Raw genomic sequence first — 24,333 nt, forward strand, 5'->3', positions numbered from 1 at the left:
TAATTTGTTTAGGGCCTCACTAAGTTGCTGAGATTGATCTTCAATTTGTGATTCTCCTGCTTCAGTTTCCTGAGTCACAACACTGTGCCCAGCTTATTGTTAAACTTTTAAATAGTCTGTTAAGCAATTCTCAGGGAATAGGCTAAAAGTCATGGATTTGGTCACACTAGCGAAAACTATGCAAATTCTTAAATCTGAGATTTTGTTAATTCAGATATATTTTCCACATATATAACATGATTATTAAAAATTAAACAATAAAAAATTTACAAAGAAACATTGGTAGAAGAGAGAGTGCAAACACCATTAATAAATAAAACTGCAAGAAGGCCACTACTTCTGAGTAGACTGTGTTCCTCAAATCAAGTTGAAATCAAGATGAACTGACTATTGGAGACTGCCACCATTGAAAAACTAAAATATTATAGAATATAAGTCCTCATTTACCATTCAGCACTTTAAGGAAATCACATTACATAAGAATATATAAATTGTCTAAAAATCTGAGGTTAAATATTGTTTATATTTCTAACTATATAAATCTTACACTTATATATTATCAATAGTAAAACAATAAACAACAAAATTCCTTTTTCCCCAGTAGTAAGGAGAAATTCAAGATGGTGTATCATTCAAGTATTTGTCTCTATTTGGATTGCATTATACTCTCCCCATCTCTCCCAAGTAAAATTACATATATTTTTATTACCATCTTTTACAAAAGGAAACAAGTAGAGCAGAAGTATAGCGATTGGATTGGATGATATCAGCAAGCTAGTTTGAAATTTAAATTTGCATTGATTACCCAGGTATTGCCATCTATGTTATCAAAAGCTTGCTGTACTTTTGGGGGGAGGGAGAAATTCTGCATAGCTTTTACTAAAGAAAAATTACATATAAGTGAAGCTGCATTTCTGAAGGCAGATGTTCTGAATACACTATATTAAGTCATGAAAATAGGAATCTTGAGTTCTTTGTCATGCTGCGGGGAATGAATAGAGTAGATAACAGCAGATTTTATTTGGATCTTGAAAAGTATTATTATAATTTGGGGGTCAGTAGATTTCTTTTCCTACTTTTGCTTTTTCAACTTGAGGAAATAAAAATAATTTCTCATTGAGAGAATTTTCACCTTTTTCCAGCTAATTTGGTATGTCTTATATATTCCTTTTTCCAGCTGCAATAATTCAGCTTTCACAGCTTTAGCTGACAGCCAGTATTTTAAGGCTCAAAGTCCCTAAACAGAATGTTAAAATCATTCTATTTCTTTTTTATAGCTGTGGATAAAACCCTGAATAAGATTACTGAGAAACCAGGATCAAATTGTAAAGTCACTTCTTATAGGCAAGGTCTTCAAGCTATTCTCAGAGCCTTCTTGCTATCTTTAAATACATGAAGAAGTTCACCCATCAATATTATATGTATATATTAAATGTACATATATGTGTATCAAAGATCCAATCCTCATTTTTTGTGTAAAGCTCCTTTTTATAAATATTTAATCAAATATATGTTCATGAAATTTGATGTTGTAAATACAATTTTTATGCAAAAAATGTTTCCTCTTTTTTTCCCCTAAATTATTTTCTGAATTAGAGTAGCAGACTTTTAAAGAAATATTTTTTAAAAAATAGTCACATAACTTTCTTTTCTTACTGGTGGGTTTCTTATAATTCTGATTTGATGTTATACTGAAATATACCTGCAAAATTCACTTAGAAACATTGGTAGAAAAGTGAGTTATAAAAACCATTATTTAGTGTAATTGTGGCAAATTGGTTATTTCCATGACAGGAAACAGGAAATATTTCACATGGGTTAGCTTTATATGAAGTCGGTTTTACTTCTTAGAGTTATCCAGGGTGGTGGTGGGGAATAGAGTGGCTTTTTACAGGATTCTAAAATTTCTCAGGTATGAGCTAGTTTGAGAAAATGTCTAAATAATTATGTTTAAGCCTAGGAATGTGATGAAACATAAGATGCTGTGAATATTTATACATATTTTAACTATTTTAGTATTGAGTAGCCTCAGCTAGGAACACAATACTTATGAACATAAAGTGGTTATGATGTCATTATTTTTTTAAGTAGGTCAAAAATTATATGCTGTGTTATGGCTTCAATATAATTCATCATTTGACTTGAAATTTAATGAAAATAGTTCCATATGCCTTTTTAAATTTTTGGCCCTCTATAGCTATGAATGAAATTTTCTAAAGCAGATGTATACTGGATTAACATCATTACACTGTACCTAGGGATAAGCAGGAAGCCCAACTCCTGAGAGATACTGTGAAAGGTTTGGGAACTATCGGCTATTTCCAGGCTTAATACAGCTACTAAGACTTTTAGAGAATTCACTCTTGGACAGCCTACTCTTGATAGCTCTGAATATTACCTGTAAGAATCTTATTTTGCATAGTTAATCTCCCATTTCTGTGAAACTCTTATTTTTAAGGCCTCTTAAAGTCTTAAAAGACCTAGAAAACAAAATTCTTAATGCTACGAGCACTTTCACTCTCACCCTAAACTAATATGTAGAACAGATGAGCTATGAAATAAATCTGCCAGGCTTTGAGGTCATAGGAGCTTAAGGAGAGGATAAGTGTAAATCATATAGTTTAGTAAAGACATTGTAATGATAGAGATGCAAATTTAGTTATTTTATTTAAAAGGATCTGATATGAGCCCTATGTTTATTGACTATTTTTCTTGCAAATGTAAATTAACAAGAGTTGATAAGTTTGTATTCCTACTTTTTTATTATAGGAGAATAAATGTAGCATTCTAACTTATAGTCACATTATTTAAAGCCTTAACATTATAAAACTGAAAATATATTTTTTAAATTTCTAGAAGAGAATATATTTAATGAAGTCAAATGTTTTCTTTTGATTTTTAAATTTTATACTTTTTTGGGGGGTTTGACACAAATGACAGCGTTTGCTACGTATTTTGATTTGATATTTATTCAGTTTTGAATTTTTCCCAGACCCAAAAATGTCTATGAACATGAATTAATTATGAATTAAGATATTAATTTTTTAACAGTCATTTTTTTTGGTTTATTGCTTTGACTTTATACATTAATTCTAGGGTAAAAATACTCATTATGTGCTCAGATTTGATAGGAAGAGTTATTTAAAATCAAGATGGGGGTTTTATCAAACTGATAGGTTCTTAAGAAGAAATTTTAGTATTGTTTTCCTTTTAGAAATTATGTAAACAGGTAGTATCAAATTGAAATGTTTTTCTATGATTATATTAATAATAATTTGTATCTGAATCTTTCCTTTCCCAGAGATACATAAACATTTAGTAGATATGTGTTAAAAAAATATATCAAAAGAATAGAAAGTATTATTTATAGTACATCATTAACGATTTCTCTAACCAAGCAAGTGTGAATACAGATTTTATATTTTATCTCAGCTATACAGGCCTCATAGTATCAGCTTAGTGGTAGTATATTTTCTTGGTCAACTACTTCTTCCTATAATGTAGATTAGATCTAAATAACAATAATTTGTTGGACATTGCATACCATCACTACTCTTTATAAAAAATAGGAAATAAGAATTTAATACAAGTTGTTTTTATTCATTGAGAAAATTATTTGGGATACTATTTAACTATAAATTGTTGTATATTTCTATCATGATCAGATGAAATAAATATTTCTGAATTTTAAATGTGAATGAGGGTAAATTATGTACTTCCTGCCTAATTTTATAGTTTTATACGGTTTAGGTGATTTTAATAATGGTTATTTAATAAAATTATCCCTTTTAAACTGTTCATATTTTAGCTTCTAAAAGAGTTTATATATGTATGTATGTATATACACACACATCTGAAAATGCTTTGTAAATGGTAAAACATCAGGCAAGTACTGTAGTGACATTATCACAGCTCTTAAAACAAAATAGCACTAATTTTCAGATGCCCACATGGCTTTTTCATATCACAGATACTTGTATATGTGGGCTTATTTTTAGTTCTGACATTTTACAATTTGTCCTTTGTTTACATGCAGCAAGGAGTTATGGGCGAAGACGAGGTAATTCCTTTCTGTTTGCTATGGTATAATTGTTTCTAATTGGATTTTACTGATCAGTGTTGTAATTAATTATTCCAGAATTTCCATGCAATGTCTAAAACTCACAGAAGAACTATATTTTTATGTAAGCACTTGTACAAGTTTTTCATTCTGACTCTCTCAACCTTTAAGGTGTATTTTCATACTAATTATAGTTATTAATAAAATATTCCTTTGTAAACTTTTTAAAAAGTTATTTCTGTATCTTAAAATAAGGTTTCTGCTTATAGTGGGTCTGTTTAAGAAACATGTTTAATAAATTTAGTAAAGTTGACACACCATGTGTTTTTTTTCCTCTCTCTAAACTATCCCCATTGTCTTATCCATTGTATATAATTTACAATTCTAGGTTATTTTTATCTTTGACTCAGTTGAAAATAGTATGTGTACTAAGTAGATAATTAGCACTGACTGGTAGAAATTGCGTTGCTAATATTACTCTGTCTTCTAAAACCATAGTCCTTTCCCTCTTGCTCACCCCTGCCCACCTGCACTGCCTCTAGGTTTCTCTCTCCTTCCCTCATGACAGGGTTTTCCTCAACATTCTTGTGTGGTGTCCTAAGAATGAGTCTAGAAATGTGTGATGCAAGCCTGTTACTAAACTCATTAGGAAGGCTGTTGACATTTTCTCTCTTTAAAACTTTTCCCCTCTCCTTTTCCATGTGCAGAAATTGAGAGGGAGGAGCTGGGGATGTGGCTCAAGTGGTAATGCACTCGCCTGGCATGCACGGGGCGCATAAAATAAAATAAAAATGTTGTGTCCACCAAAAACTGAAAAATAAATATTAAAAAAATTCTCTCTCTCTTCTCTCTTTCTCTCTCTCTCAAAAAAAAAAGAAAAAAAAAAGAAAGAAATTGAGAGGGAGAAGAGTTGATAGCATGAGAGTAACCAAAAGTGACAACACTAATGGACTGCTCTCTAAGTGAGCAGTACCCACATGTTGTTGGTGCAGTTCTGCTTGTTCTGAGTGCCACACTGACTACAAAGTGCTTTCCCCAACCTCTAGGATCTCCCTTAAGCCATGGAGGGTGAACAGTAATAAGTAATAATATTGCCCTTTGATACATTTTGTGAATATGTGCCAGTGCTTCAACTTCTTTTCACCGAGTGATGAGTGTGTATACTTTGAAAATAAACAAGTGAAGCCATCCACCCCCACTGACAACCAAAACCCACGTATTTTATATTCTTAAGTTGTAGTTCAGTTTCATATTTCAGATTGTCTGGTTTAGTTTCATTACTGGAATCTAGTTTCTTTAGATAATTAATTGGATCTTTTTGGTTCTTCAATTTTCTCACTATAAAAATTAGGATAGAAACTCAAAATTTAGAAAACTGAAGTTGAATAACTTGCTAAAGACTGCTGTTAGTAAGCTGAGAAGAAAGCAGGAGACTTTAGAATTTTAGTAGCCATTTTCACAACTGTGGACTGGCTTATTGCACAATGCAATATAGCGTTTCAGTTATCTTGTTACATATTTACCAATTTTTAACTTCAGTGACTTTTTAGTTAAGAATACTCCAATGTGTAAATATCATGATCTAGTAAATTCTTAGGAGCAAAATGTCAGAAAGTCAGAAAGTCATGTTACTTATCTACTTATCTCAATTCAGTAAGTATAGATTATGATTATGATATTAAGAAAAATCAAAAATTTCTTTCCCTGCTTTTAGATAGGAACTTGCTACAATTCATTCTTCTGTCTCTATGTCCTGGGAGCTATAACAGAAGTTGTACTTCGAAACTGCCTCTCAGGAAGACTCACATGGTTTTAAGCCTTTACACATTTATGGTAAAATCCTCCTTTAGGACAGAGCTAACAGTTTCCTCACATATTTGGTTTAGCTTAAGGGAGGGGGGTTAATACCTGAATTTTCTCTGACTATATGGCATTACTGTGGTTTTTTTTCAATTGATCCTTTGGGAATTTTAGAAGCCTTTTTTAAAATTGTGATTTTGATATTCACTGGAAAGTTATACCATTAGAAATAGCTACTGTGAAAAAAAGTATATTGAAAGTACTGAAGCTACTACTACTAAAAGTACTTTGATACAGTGAATAATAAAGTATATATATATTTTTTAAAAAACCTGCATACCAAAGGAATTCATAAAGAGTTAGAAATAGTCACTAGATCTCTCATTGCATAGTCTCCTCCCCCATTCTGTGCTAAACATGATGTCAATCTCAGACTGGTAATCTTTTAACTACCAAATATCCCCTTTTGTGAACTTAGTGTTTTAAAGTAGATCATCAAAGAAACTTATTTCATTCATTTGTTTAGTCATTTTTTAAGGAAAAATGTCTCTCATATCTTCTGTTCATGTACAGTGCATCACATGAGTTGATAAGAGTTTCCGTCCCAAATTCCTATTACTCTTTCCAGAGTAACAGTGGGGGAACAGTATGAATTTCACAGGGCATTCTGACTTTCAAAATCCAGTTTAGAAAGAATTGCTTTTTCTTTTTACTTGGGGCCTTTGACTCACACCCTCCAACGTAGAGTAGCTGTTTTCATTTAAGACTTATCACTGGGTTACAATCAGACTAAGTTACTACCAAAATGACTTTATACAGTTCAGTTTCCTCAAGAAACTCTGGCTTTAGATATTCATTTTTGAAGTATGACTTAGGAATAATCAACATGTAATTTTACAGGAAGTAATTAAGAAATGACAAAGATTTCTTTCCCTGTATTCTATTTGGAACCTACTACTTCTTTTATGTATCCCTGTTCTTGGGAGCTATAAAGAATTCTGCTTCAGAGCTTTCTGGGAAACAGGATTAAGAAAGGAATACACACATGGGGAGGTGACTTTCACATGAAGAAAACTACCTCTCTTTGATATTATTGTTTCATTCCATTCTGAGGGTGCAGTAGAGTGGTCTGGGTTAGAGTAAAGTGGGAGTTACATAGGGGGGTATAAAGAGTAATTTAAGCCTGTCATTCAACTTAAAATATTTCTATATCACAATCTCTGCCCCATTAGTAGAAGATTAAAGGGCTGCTATGCTCTAAAATAAGAATATATAGAATATTTAAAATAATAGAAATAAAGAGCCTATTTTAGTTGATACAAGCCTCAGGGAGTAGTCTTTTCCAGCAAGGAAACTCAAAGCTTGAGTTAGTAAATTACATGTGGAATGGGAAGATAAGAAAAATAATTTTAAAGGGATACAAACTGTAGAGCTTGAGTTACTGAGGTTTGACTTATTTATAGCATATAGCCATTCAGATTTATGTGCTATCATATATAAGGAATTATTAATAATGAAGTATATCCGTGCATTTCTTTAAAGCTGACCCAGGACTTTCTGATTTGAAACAGTCTTGTGAAGTAGCCAGAATAAGTGTATAGTTCCTACTATCTCCACTATCAAATCCTTTTTATTATGATTCAACCAAGGCTGAAATCCTCATCTTTGATAATTTCAATAGCTATCAGAGAATGCAGAAGGCATCTGAGGCATTCAAAAAATGCCAGAATAATACTTCAACACAGCAGTCAATAAACTATGGCACATAGGCCAAACTTCCCATTTTTTAAACAGAGTTTATGAAACACAGCGATTATTTACCCATTTATTTACTTATTTTCTGACTGCTTTGGAGTTAGAATGATGGCAGAGTTGAGCAGTTGCAGCAGAGAATGTATTACTTGCAAAGCTTAAAATATTTACTGTTCGAGCCTTCATAGAGAAAAATATTTGCTGACCCAACTTGCCCCCCACTTTGATGAGACTGCTTACCCAGTCATACCAATTTTTAAAGGAAACAGAATTTTAATGAACTTAATTTTAAAGTAAATATGTCTAGAGATGAAATCTGCAAAGACATGTGTAGTGACTCATTATGCTTCTAATTTGCATTTTCCTGATGGCGAGGCATGATGGTGAAGCAGGGTTTCTAAAGGCTTATAATACATTCCACTTAATCATGATGTATTTTCATTTTCATATATTTTTGGATTTACCTTTGTTCTGAGTGAGCTACGCCATTAATATAGACCAAACAAATTTGTGTCATTCCACAATGTCAGAATTTATTGAATAACACTGTTATCAAGCTATACCACTTTCAACAGTAACACAAGTCATGCATCACACTAATATAATTGTGTGTGTGTGTGTGTGTGTGTGTGTGTGTGAGAGAGAGAGAGAGAGAGAGAGAGAGAGAGAGAGAGAGAGAGAGCGCGCGCGCAAGCGCTAAAAGGGGTTAAGGTGGCCACACAGGTTCAGGAGGCTGAACTGAGCAAAGGCAGAGAGCACATAGGAATGAATGCAGAGTCCTTGTAGGTGGTCAGATAAGATTATGAACCAGCTGAAGAACTTGTTGAGGGCATAGAGCTGTACAGTATGGAACTTGTTCTAGTCCAGTGTCCATACAGATAGCAGTTTCAGAGTGTCAACTTGAGATGTCAGTTTGGAGTGAGCTATGCATTATTGTCAGGCACAGGAGAAACTGTGCTGAGCTAAAGCCTGGGGACAAAAATAGAGGTTCATTGCTGTGGTAGTTTTCCTGGAAAAGGCTCATGGTGAGTGACCAGATGATGGGGTCAGTATGCTACCTTGTTCTACCTTTTATGGGTCTCAAGTTAAGGGAGTTGCTTTATCTTGTAATATGATGGAGTTAATAAGCTGATAAGCTCATGGACCTGGTTTTTCTGATATTGGAGTTGATATGCCCATGTATCCATGTGCTTCTGATTAAATTCAGCAAGTTCACAGGTGGTCATTTTTGTTAGCACAGTTAATTTTTCAGTTTGTCTTATGGTTGTCCTAGGCATATAGTGGTTTTTTACTTGTACAAACAAGGTATAGAGTTGTTCTATTTCAACACTTGTAGTCAAATGGAATAATTCATGGCAAATAATTGCTTTATAAGATGGAGTAACGAAGGGTTAGGCACAGCTTGTAAACTACTGTTTTATATATCATGGAGCAGCAACTTAGAAGGGCACAGCCTGCTTTCTACACTCTGCCAATGTCATGTAGGATTTTTGATCTGTGTTTATAAGAGATATTGATATTATATATGAGTTTTCTTATTATATTCTTGTGAAATTTTAATGTTAGGAAGTGTTACCTCTTTATGCTCTAAAAGAATTTGTATACTATTGCTGTTATTTTGTCTTCAAAAGTCTTTCTTTTACAGTACAGCCATCTAGGCTTGGAGTGTTCTTTGTTGGAAGGTTTATTACCTTGTTTTTATTTGCATTTTAAGTAAAGGATTTTTTTTTCAAGATATCAAACTCTTTAGAGTTTTCTGTTTTTCTTGGGTCAGAGTTGAAAGATAAGTGTTGTTGTTTTTAAAAGGAATTTGTTCATTTCCTCTTAATGTTGAATTCCTTAACATAAAGTTGTTCATAATATTTCTGATTCTAGCCTTTTAATGTCTGTAAGTTCTATATTGATTCATGTTTCCTCTTTCATAAGTAGAATTTATAACTTGAGTTTTCTTTTTTCTTGATAAACTTTCCCAGGGGGTTATCAATTTTATAAGCTTTCAATTAAACTCTTGTCTTTATTTTCTTTAATGTTAGTCTCTGTTTTCTGTGTCATCGACTTTGTTTTGTTTTTTACTACTTTATTTTTGTGTTGAATTTCCTATTTTTTCAGCTTTTCATGGCAGAAACTTAAGTTATTGGTTTTAATCATTTCTAGTTTTTTAATATATATTTAAAACTATAAATATTCCTTTTAAGTGTGGTGTTGACTGCATCCCACAGGATTTTTGTTGTATTTACATTATAGTTAATTGTCATTTCTTCAAAGTATCAGCAAAAAATGTGTATATCATTTATAGAATGAGTGTTTGAAGTATATTGTACATGGTAGACATACCTTATTATTTTTTTCTTTTACAGCCATATTAATTTGGGCTATAGGGAAGGATAATTGGCAAGGTAAAAAGTAGTAGTTTTTTTGAAGATCTATATTTATTTAACTTTTCTTTTTAAATTAATATGAAAAATCCATAACTTTTTTGCTTCTTGAAAGAGAGCTGTAGTTATTTTCAAGCATTGAAAATTTTGGCAGTGTTGCTCATGTTTGAAATGTTCTTAACCTTTCAGCTATATTTTTTGCTCAGCTGAACTTTGGCTAATAGATTGTAGATTTCTTTACAGATATACTAACTGTGTAATATTTTTATAATACTAAATATATTTTATTTTAGATTGTTGTTATAATAATAGTTGCTATAATATCCAGTCATTACAATGTAATTAGATTACAGAATCTAAATATACTTATAATATTATAGTTACCAAAACGTTTTTGTGGTTACTTCTCCTTCTGGCATTGCTTACAGTGATTTATTTTGTCACTGTCTTTCTATTCAGACCCTAAATATTTATGATATGTATTTTTTTTCTCAAGATAAAAGTCTTTTAAACTTCATCTGTTAGATTTATGTAATGCTAAGTTTTAATGTGTGTTAGGACACTTTTAAATGAAATAGTTTCCAAAGTATTTGCATGGTTGAAATAAGTACAATTGAATTTGGCATTTTTACTCCCTAAAAACTAGTTAGTTTTGTTTCAGTCTTATTCATTTAAACACATAATTTAGTAGATATTGATGTTCATTTTATTAAGTAAAAATACAGATTGAGCATCCCTGATCTGAAAATGCAAAAATCTGAAAAACTCCAAAATATGAATCACATCTGCTATTAAGGATTCAAATAAAGGATACCTATAATTTCATGTTGAAGATATTTCTTTCCATTGATGACAAAGAATATTGACTTTTGTTTTTCATTGGTTCTTATTTCTGATAACAAAAGTTTTGGACAATTACATTTATTAAATTATAGAGTCACTCAATGAACATAGGTATTTTTCAGAACATCTTACAATATTTAATTTGAAATCAAATCTGTAGAATAATTTCTGTTTACTATATCAAATATGGTTTTCTCCTATTTTTGTGTACTGTAAACTTCTTATAACCAACATCTCCTTAGCCCACTCTCCCCTCCTTGTCCCCAGTCAGTTCTATGCAGGTGTGACATTTCTAATTGTCTTTGTATCATATCATTGTCATCCTGTTCAAGATGATAGCATATTAAAGACCTATGTTGAATATTTCTTACTAAGGCATGTACTGTAAGTTGTATGCTTGTTTCTTTATCAAAAAAATACTTAATCTTGAAATAAAAACAACTTTTCTGCATTCTTTTTTTTTCCTTCTCAAATACATTTCCAAGGACTAGTCTTCATTTGATGTTTATACTTCACAAAACTAACTCCTGAAGAGTGACTCCCATCCAATTTTACTAAAACTGGTACCTTCAAATATCTTGCATATCCTCAAACATAGTTCTCCTTTTTTAAACATCATCATCTTAACATCTCACATTTTCTCTTCTTCCTTTTGCTTCTTTATCTTTTTGTTAGGACTTTCACCTTTGTAATATTTGCCCCCTCCCCCTTTTGTTTACCACTTCTTTCTGTAACTGCTTGAATGTTCTACTATCTTGTTTCCAAAGGAACTTTCCTTCGTCATTCTTCTGGAGGGGTTTGTTTGTTTTTGTTTTTTAATTACTGACATTACAAAGAACTTTAAACTATAACCCTTGTGGAGTTGATGCTAAATTATCTGCTTTGTATTTTTTAATAGCGAGATTGAACCTAGGGGCACTTAATCACCAAACTGCATCCCCAGCCCTTTTGTAAATATTCTGTTTAGAGACAGGGTCTTGCTAAATTGCTCAGAGTCTCCCTAAGTAAGTTGCTGAGGCTGGCTTTGAACTTGAGATCTTCCTGCCTCAGCCTCTGGATCTGTTGGGATTACAAGCATGTACTGCCGTGCCCAGCAATTAATTTATTTTCTTCACTCGTGTTACATTTGCACCATATGAAACTTTACATGTCTAAAGCTTAACTCATTTCCCTTTCCTGTACCCCTCTTTCTGATCCTTACTGCCCTGTGATCAGTTAATAGTTCATGTCATTTATTTTCTACAGTGTTTCTTTGATTCTTTTTTTCCATTCTTTTACCCTATTTTGCTTCTCATCTGCTGTTTACTGCCTGCCATCCTTTGTGTAGTTTTTGTATAACTTCTTATCTACTCATTTCTAACTTCTTTGTCTAGATGTGCTAAGTTTTCCTAAAGAAAAGAAAATTATAATCTTGCTTGAACCACTGTACTACCACCTACTAAATATCTTCTTAGTCTGTTTTTTTTGGGGGGCGGGGGTGGAGCAGGGATGTTGGTAGATACCAGGAATTAAACTCGGGGGAACTCGACCACTAAGCCATGTCCTCAGCCTTTTTTTTTTTTTTTTAATTTAGAGGCAGGGTCTCACTGAGCTGCTTAGCGTCTCACGTTGCTAAGGCTAGCTTTGAATTCGAGATCCTCCTGCCTCAGCCTCCCAAGCTGCTGGGATGATAGGCGTGCACCACCGCACCCACCTTAGTCTGGTTTTTAAGCTAAGTACTCCTGCTAGCTTCAAAGGAATTTTCTTTTACTCTCCTTGTTTCTGACATGCTTCAGCCAACTTTGAATTCTGCTTATTTCATAAATAAAGTATATTTTTTCTGCTTTTTCATATGTTTCTCCTTCCACTTAGAAAATTTATTCAAAACTATGTTCTATAAATATTTCTACCTATAAGTTCTATACTTTCTAATGTGCTCTGGGCTACCTTTCCCTTTTTACCACAGATTATTATAATATCACTTGTAGATTTAAGAAATTACCCTTGATAAAACAGACTACTCCTTTGCATTATTACACTTCCTTGGAAGTATTTTGTAGCTTTCTTATGGACATGTGCCGTAGTCCCATGATTATATTTTACCTTTTCTAAATTTATATTTCTTGAGGCCAGAGAACTATATCTTATTAGGTTTATTTTACATTTTGTGATCCTTACAGTGTCTAGCCTCAGAATTATTTCAGAGCATTGTACAACAAGCATGTGCCCTATATACAAGGGTGCATTCTTGAAGGGATCTCACATGGGGATTAATGAATGCCTTTTTTAAAATTTTGCATATGCAAAAAAACCCGAGTAAGCTTTGGATAATTGGCACATGTATAGTGGATTATCTCATTGTCTTACATACAAATATTTACTCTTTGCATGTGTTCTTCCTTATTGTAGTCTGTTCTATTTACTTTCTGCCACCAGTTTCTATAGGATTCTTCTGTTATTCAAACAGTCTTTTCCCCAAACTTCAGGTTCTTGCTGCTGTACATAAAAACAATTAAAAAAAATGATATAGTGTTTTGTTTTTCTTTTTGCAGTATATATAATTATTGTCATATGACTGTACCACTAAGTCATTCTTCTAGATTATGTCTCTCAATTTTTGGTAATTAAAACCTTATACTATCTAAATCTCCACTAATTTTTCTTTACACCTGTTTCACCTTTATTTTGAGTTTGTTTTTAGTATTTTTATGCTTGACTTTATCATTTTCTTAGACCTGAGATTCAGTTTATCTTTGTTTTTATATTGTAGGTCGTTCTTCCCTTTTTCCAATAGATGATGGTTTGCTGGATGATGGTCACAGTGATCAAGTTGGTGTTTTAAATTCACCCACATGTTATTCAGCTCACCAAAATGGAGAACGAATAGAACGCTTCTCTCGAAAAGTTTTTGTTGGTGGGCTTCCTCCAGATATTGATGAAGGTAAGGTAGTTTGACCTTAAAAAAATTTTTAAAAATATTGAAGTATAGTACAAATAGGGTATGAAACTATTTTTAACCTCCTAGAGATTTATATAGTTAGAAGGGATACCCATCTTTGTTAAAATAGTTTGTCACCTGTTGAAATATGAAGGTAATCCAACAAATATTTTTAAGCTTTTATTTATATATTATATTGTATATTGTTATAGTGATCAATTTTTTTGTAAATAAGATTTCCTAGATAATATCCCACTTATTTTTTGAATTATAGAACATATTTTTATATAATCATAAAAACACAAATACACATATACAATGAAATAAATGAAACTAACTATGAAACTATATTATATGCATAACAATCAAATGTTAAATCTCTTCAAGTATTAATGTACTCTTAGAAACAGGTAAGAAAGTGGCTATAAAATCCAAAAGAGAAAAACATAAAATAGGAAATTTAAGTTATACAAAGGCTAATAAATATGTGGAAATGATATTTTATAATAATACCAAATAAGATAAAGATTGCAAATTATAAAATTTATTTGTCATATTATGGGAAATCTTCCAGTTATTCAGATGCTCCCACTTACTGTAAATGTGTAAATGTTAATAAGATTTCCATGTCTTAGAACATAGCATTGATATTGGATTTTGCCATACACACACACACATTTATCAATGAAAATACGTGGCATATGTCAGACCTTGGTATATTTTTTCATACTGGTTCAAGAGATCATTTTTTCCCCTACAAGAATATGACTTTACTTATGAAGCAGCAATAGATCTTTTTATTTAACTTGATGTAATGTTGATTTTTTAAAAAAAGTCAGTGCTATTTATGGTTTGGTGTACTCTAGGATTATAGTATTCATGTGATATTATAGAAAATTTTTAAAATTAATACCAAACAGATTATTCTACTTTATATTTGGTACTTTGGTACTTTTAAATATTAAGTTTTTAGAGTAATTAAAAGTGTGGAATTCCTTAGAATGAATTATTTTAACTAATTTCTAATACATATTATTTGTATTTTCTTAAGATGAAATCACTGCTAGCTTTAGAAGATTTGGGCCTTTGGTAGTAGATTGGCCTCATAAAGCAGAAAGCAAGTCCTATTTTCCACCAAAAGGTAAGGGTTTTTACTGTTAATAGTTGCTAAGGAATTATTGTATATAAGAGCAAAAGAAATGCTGTCAATTACTTTGTGTTTTCTTTTAGAATTTCATATATGTACATTTATATTTATATAAAAATTAATCATTTATAGAGTGATAACTTAGGTTGAATGAGTCAGAATGATCCTGAAAACTATTCCAGTTTTACTTCAAACAGTCAGGCTTGATGGAGGAGACTTGACATAAGTATCATAAGACTTAATATATTTTATTATAATTTAATAATGATTTCATAATCTCAAATTAATAATGTTTGACTACTCTGTTTATAGCATCATTCTAAGTAACTTTTGTATGAACAACGTAATAAAGTATCCCTCTGAAATTAAGATCATATGAAGTGATTTATTTATATTTTATAGTATATAAAGCGAGAGGTTTAAATATAGTATATAAAGCGAGAGGTTTAAATACATAAATGTTCCAGATCACAGCAGAGTAATATGCAATCTGTTTGTAAAGAAGTAATTTAGAAAGAGAAGAAATCATACTGATGTTACCTTGCAAATTCCATGATGATAAGGGGACAGTAGGAAGGAAGAGCTGGATGTTATTAAGTCAGTCAGAATGGCAAATTGCAGATCTTCTGAAGTGAATAAAAAAAAGGAGAAATTGAAAGACTAAACTTTTCTTTGAACATCATAAAATCATAGTTCTAGAGACTTGTGGCTGAGTGAATTGTCAAGCCTAGAGAAAAAGACTCCAGCGGATCTGTTAAATGATCTGATTGTTGACTGTGGGAAAAGAAACATGATAGAGAATTATTGGCACACAAACACTTAATTAGATGGCCCTTCTCCACTTGTTGTCTTTGAGAATTATAGAACCTCCATTACTACTTTTTTTACAGAAATAGAATAATGTTCTGATTTTTTTATACTATAAGATCTTAGATCTTATATTATCAAACATCTTTTATAGGGATTCTGGATCCTTGATCTATGTGGGAATCTATTCAGATGTATAGAGCTCTCTTCTGGTATGCCAAGTTTTTACATGATTTTGGAGTTTACTGAACTTGAAGGTCTCCAGCCTTTGTTTGCTTATTATTGGTACCAGGAATTGAACCCATCTTAACCACTGAGCCACATCACTAGCCCCACTTAGCCCCTTTTATTTTTTATCTATTGATTTCTTTGAGTCAGGGTCTCACTAAGTTACCTAGGGCTTCACTAAGTTGCTAAGGCTGGCCTGAACTTGGCCCTGCTTCAGGCTCCCAAATCCTTGGGAATACAGGTGTGTGCCCCCATGTCCAGCTTCAAGCCTTAAGTTTAAAGAGAAAATTGGCTTCATATAGATAATTTTTGTTAGCTTAGTTTTCAGCTATATCGTCTTGTTCTTTTATAAAGGTTGAGTGTTCAGTAAAAATTTCTGTTTCTAATGTTCTTGCTTAAGCTGTCATCATCCCTCACTGGGTCTACCCCAGCTGTTCTCTGTCCACATCTCTTGCTTTCTTCCCCTCCCACCACAGACCAGCTACAGCCAACTCTTAAAAACTCAACTGATGATCCCATTACGTATTCCCCTTCTCTAAACCCTCTTGTTGTTAAGATAAAGGCAAAAATGCTTTTACCTTGTCTGGTCTCCCTTCTTTCTATCTTCTTCTACTACTACTTCTTGTCTTCCTCCAGTCCCAGAACTGGTTCTGCTCTCTCCTGCCTCAGGGCTTCTCTATGTCTCCTGGCCTCAAGGTTCTTTCCATAATTCTTTGTATATTCTCTAATTACCTTTTCTATCTCAGCTTATGCATTGGTTACTTACTAGGAGAGGCCCTTGCTAGGAGCACTGCCTCTTTCACAACAGTCATCACAATCGCATTCTTACCTTTTTACAACTTCACAGATATGTGATTGTTAGTGTCAGTTTCTTTCTCCCCTCAGTAAGACTGTCTTTAAACTTTGTAAATATTTGTAAATATTTGCATTAGGTTATAATTTTTGTAAATATTTGTATTCTTGTATTATTAGTAATTCATGATTTGATAATTGCCCAATAATTGATACAAGTAACAAAAAAAGCTACAGGATAGAAAAATTACTTTGATCTCAAATAGGTAGGAGAAATCTTCACTGAGAAATTTTGAATTCTAAAAGCTATTCTGTAATTTAGATAGATAAAAAGGAGTTGAACAGGGTTCTAGGCAGGAATTGAAATGTACAGTTAACCCTCTGTATCTTTACGTTCCTGTCTTTGATAAATTCAACCACGTATCAAAATTATTGAGTGAAAAAAAATATTTGCATCATCACCAAACATGTAAGAATTATTCTCCTTGTCGTTGTTATACAACTGCTTATTTAACATTTATATCGTACTAGCTATTATAAGTAATAGCTGATTTAGAGTATACAGGAGTTATAATGTATATTTGCATGTACATTTTATATATACAGGACTTGAGCATCCCTGAATCTTGATTTCTGTGGGGAATTATGGACCTAAACCCCTAAGAATGCTAAGGGCTGTCTATAATTTTAGAAAAGTTTGAATTTTTGGGGTGGAGACAGATACAAATGAAGTACTTGCAACAATTAGTAAAACACAACAGTTGTCTTCATTGCTGTTTTTGCCATTGTTATTGTTTTTTTTTCAGTGTTTATTTTCTCAAACTAAAGGGAAAAAATTAGCACTAGTAAATCATAGGTTTTTTGATACAATTATAGTTAATTATAGCTATTGCCAAAGACTAGTGTTTCCAAGCCTTGTTCTTTCAAGTATTTTCTTGTTTCTGTAATTTAGTATTCTTTCATGGCTTGGAAAATACTGATGTAGAACCATTTAGTTGATACAGCTACCTTGTAATAAAGCAGGGACTTGAGCCTATAGAAGCTCAGCCACACATACACCTTCTACTTTGCAGTGACCAACAATCACATTAGCTTACTATAATAAATTTTGAAGAAATCATTATATGGTTTAAAGAAAACATACAGATATTTTAATATCTAATGGCTTGCATTAGGTTATAATTTACTTGCCATATTGCTTAATTTTTATAATACAAACATTTCTTTCCAAATGGTAACAAAACATTTTTAAGCAATATTAAAAATATAGATGTTTTTTAATTGAGTAATATTAAAATATTAATATCAAAATTATCATAAAATTAAGCAAAAATATTGAATTTAAAGTATTATTTCAGTAAATTAGTCTGATAGTCTTTTACTGTGCCTAGATTGGCTATAGTTCTCTGATCTTTTGTGTCAAAATTAAAGCCTTCTTTTTACTGTGCCTAGATTGGCTATAGTTCTCTGATCTTTTGTGTCAAAATTAAAGCCTTAAAGAAGGTTAGTTTTCATTTTTTCATGCATATTTAAATTTCTTCAAGCAATTACAAAAATCCAAGAAGTGTTTTTGATGGTGCATAGTAATCCAGGAACCCAGAAGGCCAAGGCAGAAGATTGCAAGTTTGAAGCCAGCTTCAGCAAAGCAACTTAGCAAGACCCTGTCTCTCTCTCACACACACACACACACAAAAGGGTTGGGAATGTGGTTCAGTGGTTCGGCAACCCTGGATTCAATATCCAGTATCAAAAAATAAAAAATAAAAGGAAATACTTAATTGCTACCTTTGTGACATAGAATCCATTGTTGACAATAGCTGTGTTTTTGAGTTCTGAGTACGTGACCTTGCACTTCCCATTGTATCACAGAACCGGATGTGCATAGTCTACTTGATGGCAGCTTTGTATTGGGACTAGATTACAATGTTGTTCATTTATTTGGATAGACATGTTGTCAAGGCAAGACATTTTTTAGGTCAGTTGCTGTTTTCAGCTGCTGAGAATAATCTCATAATAGAAAACTTGCCATAAAAAATTGACACTAGCTTTTATATAACTTACATTTTGCTTTTTTTTTTTTTTTTTGAGGGGGTACTGAAGACTAAACTCAGGGTCACTGTACCACTAAGCTACGCACCTTATTATTTTGAGACAGGGTCTTTCTAAGTCATAGAGGGTAGACTGATCTTTTCACATTCCTGCATCACCCTCTTGAATAGTTGGAGTTATAGAAAGGAGACACTACACCCAACTGAATGCATGTTTTTTGAAAATATTGGCAGTTGGTTCACAGGAAAGAAGGGAAGGACTATTTCCCAATAATACAGGTATCTAAATAGGAGTTTATACCAGCTCTCAACCTAGTCTCCAAACTGCGATTTGATTTAAAAGTCCTTGACCCATCCTTAAATAACATGTTTCATTCCAACCTCTGTAGGGTAACTTTCTTAGTATCATCTGAAAGCTTTTAGGACACTAGAATTTTCTCAGTACTTACAGAATTTCCTGGGCCTTTCCATGTGTGCTGTTGACCAAAAGTATGCTCTAGAACTCATATTATTCTGAGGATATTTGAAGGAAACTCTAGCTTTTAATACATTAAACAGGCTAATTCTGCCAGGGTCTTTATAAGAATGTGGTATCTCTCACTATTAGACATGGGAGACCCCAGGGCAAACTTGAGTTTGAAATTACTCAGCTAACTACTTGCTCTGACATTGTCTTTGAGCAAGTAATTTAACCTCTTGTTAAGTCCTTTTTTTTTTCTATAAATGGGGACAATATTTAATAGACTTGTGAGAATCAAATGAAATAATTTAGGTAAAGTTCTTAGTACATACAATACCTAATGGTAAGTGCTCTACAGAAAGCTGCTAATTGTTTAACTATCTGTGTTTGTATATATTATAAAAGATATTGTGTTCTTTTAGAAGACATAATGACTCAAGTCCTATTTGATAAGGCTTCCCCCACCAAAAAAAAAATATATATTTCCTAAACAGTACTGAAATTTGAGGTGAAGTCTCTTACTTGACACATTGCCTCATTTCTAATGGTTATTCCAGGCTATGCATTCCTTCTCTTTCAAGAAGAGAGCTCAGTTCAAGCACTAATTGATGCTTGTATTGAAGAAGATGGAAAGCTCTATTTGTGTGTTTCCAGCCCTACTATCAAGGACAAACCAGTAAGTAAATACCATATGAACTGCATGCTACAAATTTTTCTAAAATTCTTTTGAAATGTTTGTTTAAAAACAAATTACCATAATCCCAGCAGCTTGGGAAGCTGAGGCAGGGGGATTGCAAGTTCAAAGTCAGCCTCAACCAATTTAGCAAGGCCCTAGTAATTCAGTAAGACCCTTTCTCTAAATAAAATATAAAAATATATTTTTAAAAAGCAGGGACAAGGGTTGGGATGGGGATGTGGCTCAGTGATCGAGAGCCCCTGGGTTCACTCCCCAAAACAAAAAAAAAGAAAAAGAAAAAACTACCATGTTAAAATTTCAGTTTTTAAAACATTCAGGAGAGTTATAGTATCTAGATAGAAAATTATACTCATAATTTGTCTCTGAATCCAGTTATAAAATTTGTAAACAATGAAAGGAATAAGGCTCAAATGTAATCTTTTTATAGGTTCAAATTCGTCCTTGGAATTTAAGTGATAGTGATTTTGTTATGGACGGTTCTCAACCTTTGGATCCCCGAAAAACAATTTTTGTTGGAGGTGTTCCTAGGCCATTAAGGGCTGGTAAGTCAAATCTTAAAAAGTTTTTCTTTTCAAAACATCATTTAAATGAGTGTTAGTGAATTCAGTAAACATTGGCAGTTATTATGGACCTGACATCATTTGGCAGGGCAGGGGCAGATTCTTAATTATACCAGTAAAAAAAAAATTTTAAAAACTTTTGTTGAAATTTCAAAGGAATTGGATAATTGCATACTCATCTATCAATATCAATAGCTAACATCAAGCAAACTCTGAGAAGAACCCTCTTGACTACTTCAGACTCCTAAGTACAACTCTCTAAGATATACTGCATATGTTATGTGGGTTGATTTTGATATCTGAATAAATATGGATTTTTTTTTAGTTTTTCCTATAGTTTATCCATTAACTAAATTATCATTTTAGATGAGTGATAAACTTCTGTTTATCATAGCCAAAACCAGAAGTCTCCTGAAAAATGTCATATAGGATAGAATTGGAGATGCAAATGCCCACCGTGTCAGCAAGTTACGTGATACCACACATCCTCTGAATTCCATCATTGAGAACATCCTCTTCCAGTCTGGGACATGTGTGTTAAAGAACTGTTGACACACACTTAAACATGATGACTTCTATAATGAAAGACTGTGGAGAGTAGATGAGCATATATAGCAAGGAAATGTGACGTGAACTGATATTTTAAAGATACTTGTATTTGGGCTCTGATATAAAGGTGAACAGAAAGAATAGGAGTGGGGCAATAAGAGTGCTGTGAGGGGTGCAGTTTAGAAAAAGAAATAGCATGTTTAGAAGTCTTCAGTACAGGGAGGCTGGGTGCAATGGAGGAACTGGAGGAAGCCCAGAATGGCTGATTAAGGATGCAAGGAGTGAGACGAGAGACACAAAAAGACACTGAAAAGTTAATGCCAGTTATATCATACAAGTCTTTAATAGGCTGATTTGATATTTATCCTCAGAGCAAGAGGAGACCATTTGAGTTTTTAAGCAGAGGGAGGACATATCATATTTGCAGTTTGAGCTAATGTTGCAAGTAAATATGGGTAGGCCAAGTTAGGAGTCCAAGAGACAGTGGTGGCTAGGATGAGTAATCACAATGGACAAAGAGTCAAGCAAACAGATATCACAAATACTCATGAAGTAAATGCAAAAGTTGAATCTTAGCTTTCAATCTTAAGCCAATATTGGATTGTGGTTCCTTCCACTGAGGTATGAGCAACACAGGAGAAAGGAGCAAGTTGGAAGGGAAGATTGTGATCTTGGTTTTGAACACAAATTCACAGCACCATTCAGAGGTTGTAAATAGAAATTTCAGTTAAACCATATGATATCTGGTATAGTTTTTTTAACAATCATTCTTGTTACTGTTTTGGAAGTAACTAAGGGGGGGTGGGTGGTCAGAATCAGAGAGATAAGACTGTTATAAAGCAGGTGAAAATGATGATAACTTGAAACAGGATGTTAGAAATGAAAGTGAGGAGATTAGATCCCAGGTATATTTTGAAAATCAACTTCATGTGTGTAGTGGAGGAAAAGAAAACATGGTAGCCAAGGATCTGTACTTGGCATGTTATCCTTTTTTTGCTTATGAACTGGGTCAGCAAAAACTCACTGGAATGTGTTTAGTGAGATGGAGGAAGATCAATTTTATATGTATTCCATTTTTAACTCAGTAGATATTGATATTTAACAGATACTGCAATATCTATATCATATCTGCAATATGAGTTGTCCAGTAGACAATTGTATTTATGAGTCTGGAGTCCACAGGAGAGGTTCTTACTAAAGATACAAATTCAAGAGCTTGAAATCTCCTAATGGTATTTAAAGTCATAATTCAGGAGTCACCAAAGCCAGGAGTATAGATAGAGGATTTAAACTTAAGGCATTCTGACATTGAAAAGTCAAAAGAGTTGAATAGGAACTACCAAAGAAGAGAAAATTATCAGTGAAGTGCAAATTAGTAGAACAAGATATCTTGGAAGCCAGATGGAGGAAATATTTCAAGAAGACGGAAAGAATTAATCGTGGTCAGTGCTGCTTATAGGTAGATGAACCATTGGACTTGTTCCTAGGGAAAGTTGACCTTGACATGAGCAATTAAAGCAGAGTCATGGAATGATTGCAGTCTGATTATTAAAGGTTGAACTGAAAATAGGAAGGCAGGGATTCAGAAGTACATTAAAAATTTTTAAAGAATTTGTCTGTAAAAGGAGAACACAAAAATAAAGTAGTACCAGAGAAGGAGAAATATGGTTGTGAGAATCTTTTAAAAGAGATTTCCAAAACAAAAATGTATTGGAAATGACCAGTATGAGAGAAAAGCTGATGGTAAGGATGAGGGAGGGGAGAATTGCCAAAGCATATCCTTCCACAGTGAGGGCAGATGGGACCTAGTATATAGGTGACAGGATCAGATTGAGAAAAGAAAGCATGAGACTATTTACACTAGAAAAGAAGATAGCATATAGTATATGTAGGGTTAGTGTGGTAACTGTGGTGGTGAGTCTAACTTTCTATTTTAAAAACTAAAGAAAAAAGGCTTCTTAATTCCAGGCCCTCCTTTAGAAACTGAGTTTTGTTAATGTTCTATTGTCTTCCACTGATTTTTTTAAAAGTACTTAAAAATTCTTATTATTTGCTTTGTTTTCTCATATTTAATACAAACATCTTTCTTTTTTGAAGTGGAACTTGCTATGATCATGGACCGGCTATATGGTGGAGTTTGTTACGCAGGAATTGACACAGATCCAGAGCTAAAATACCCAAAAGGTGCTGGACGGGTTGCTTTTTCCAATCAGCAGAGCTATATTGCTGCCATTAGTGCTCGATTTGTTCAGCTTCAGCATGGTGATATTGATAAACGCGTAAGTTGCATACTGGGAAGTCATTTATGTCCCATAAGAAGTTGCTGATCCAAAGCTTGTTTCTCTAAAGAGTTAATAATATATTCAAACACTTTTTATACTCATTATCTCTTAGAGTTATATCAAAGTATCCTTGAAATGCACAATTCTTATACTTTAAAGTAAGTATACTGTAAAAATCATGAATATAGATATCATTTTAAAGCTATGTTTATTATTTTATCAGCCAGTGGGTGGCAGCTAAGATATTGGCTGCCTGGGATTGATTCCTGTTTCCACCATTTGCTTTGTAATCCTGGGCAAATTAATCTAATCCATGCCTACTATTTCCTCATTTATAAAATGGAAAACAGTACTAGTGTTTGTCTTAGTTAATTTGAGAACTAAATGAATTTACATATTCGTATAAGCACTTAGTACTCTACTATTTCAATGTAGGTTTTTTTGTTCTTGTTTTGTGTCCCAGGGTGCTTAACCACTTAGCCATATTGCCAGACTTTTTTCTATTTTGAGACAGGGTCTCAGTAAGTTGCTGAGGCTGGCTTTGAATTTTCGATCTTCCATACCTTATCCTCCCATACTGCTAGGATTATAGGCATGAACCACCACATCCAGCTAAATGTTAATTCTTAATAATAAAATTTAAAATTAAAATAAATTGTGTAATTTCTCTAAATTGATTGATCTAAAATTTAAAACATTAGCAATTTGGTAGCATTACTTACACCGTCACCAAGTTCTGTGAATGATAATTAAAACCTGTCCTATTAAATAATTCTAAGAACTGATTACCATCTAAAATGGGGCAAAGAAGTGAACATAACTCAATTATTTATTTATAGATCCATATCATAAAATCTAGGAAGAGTTCTTTTACATAGCTAACCAATTTTCTAAAATAACCATGTTTACATTTACAGTACACCTGAAATATACTAAGAATATGGGGTAGACGAATTTTTTAAAATCCAAATTGGTAGCTATAACTTGAGTGAGCACTTTATTTTTCCAGTGTAACA

The 24,333-nt window shown here is 32.7% G+C and overlaps 1 protein-coding gene across 8 annotated transcripts in view; it reads left to right on the plus strand.

The window, feature by feature from the left end:
- Window positions 1–24,333, plus strand: part of Cpeb2 (cytoplasmic polyadenylation element binding protein 2) — a 69,068-nt gene that overhangs the window by 37,097 nt on the left and 7,638 nt on the right. For 4 of the 8 annotated variants that reach the window (XM_076864355.2, XM_076864352.2, XM_076864353.2 and 1 more), the window contains 5 exons: window positions 13,580–13,750; window positions 14,799–14,888; window positions 19,787–19,905; window positions 20,354–20,468; window positions 23,133–23,314. In XM_076864355.2, the coding sequence (XP_076720470.2) occupies window positions 13,580–13,750; window positions 14,799–14,888; window positions 19,787–19,905; window positions 20,354–20,468; window positions 23,133–23,314 (677 nt within the window). Of the gene's footprint in view, window positions 1–4,036; window positions 4,061–13,579; window positions 13,751–14,798; window positions 14,889–19,786; window positions 19,906–20,353; window positions 20,469–23,132; window positions 23,315–24,333 lie in introns of all 8 variants that reach the window. The other 4 variants (XM_077110206.1, XM_077110205.1, XM_077110207.1 and 1 more) reach the window with 2 other exon arrangements.

Source organism: Callospermophilus lateralis, chromosome 8 (genome assembly GCF_048772815.1).
Source record: "Callospermophilus lateralis isolate mCalLat2 chromosome 8, mCalLat2.hap1, whole genome shotgun sequence".
In the NCBI taxonomy this organism is placed as follows: domain Eukaryota; kingdom Metazoa; phylum Chordata; class Mammalia; order Rodentia; family Sciuridae; genus Callospermophilus; species Callospermophilus lateralis.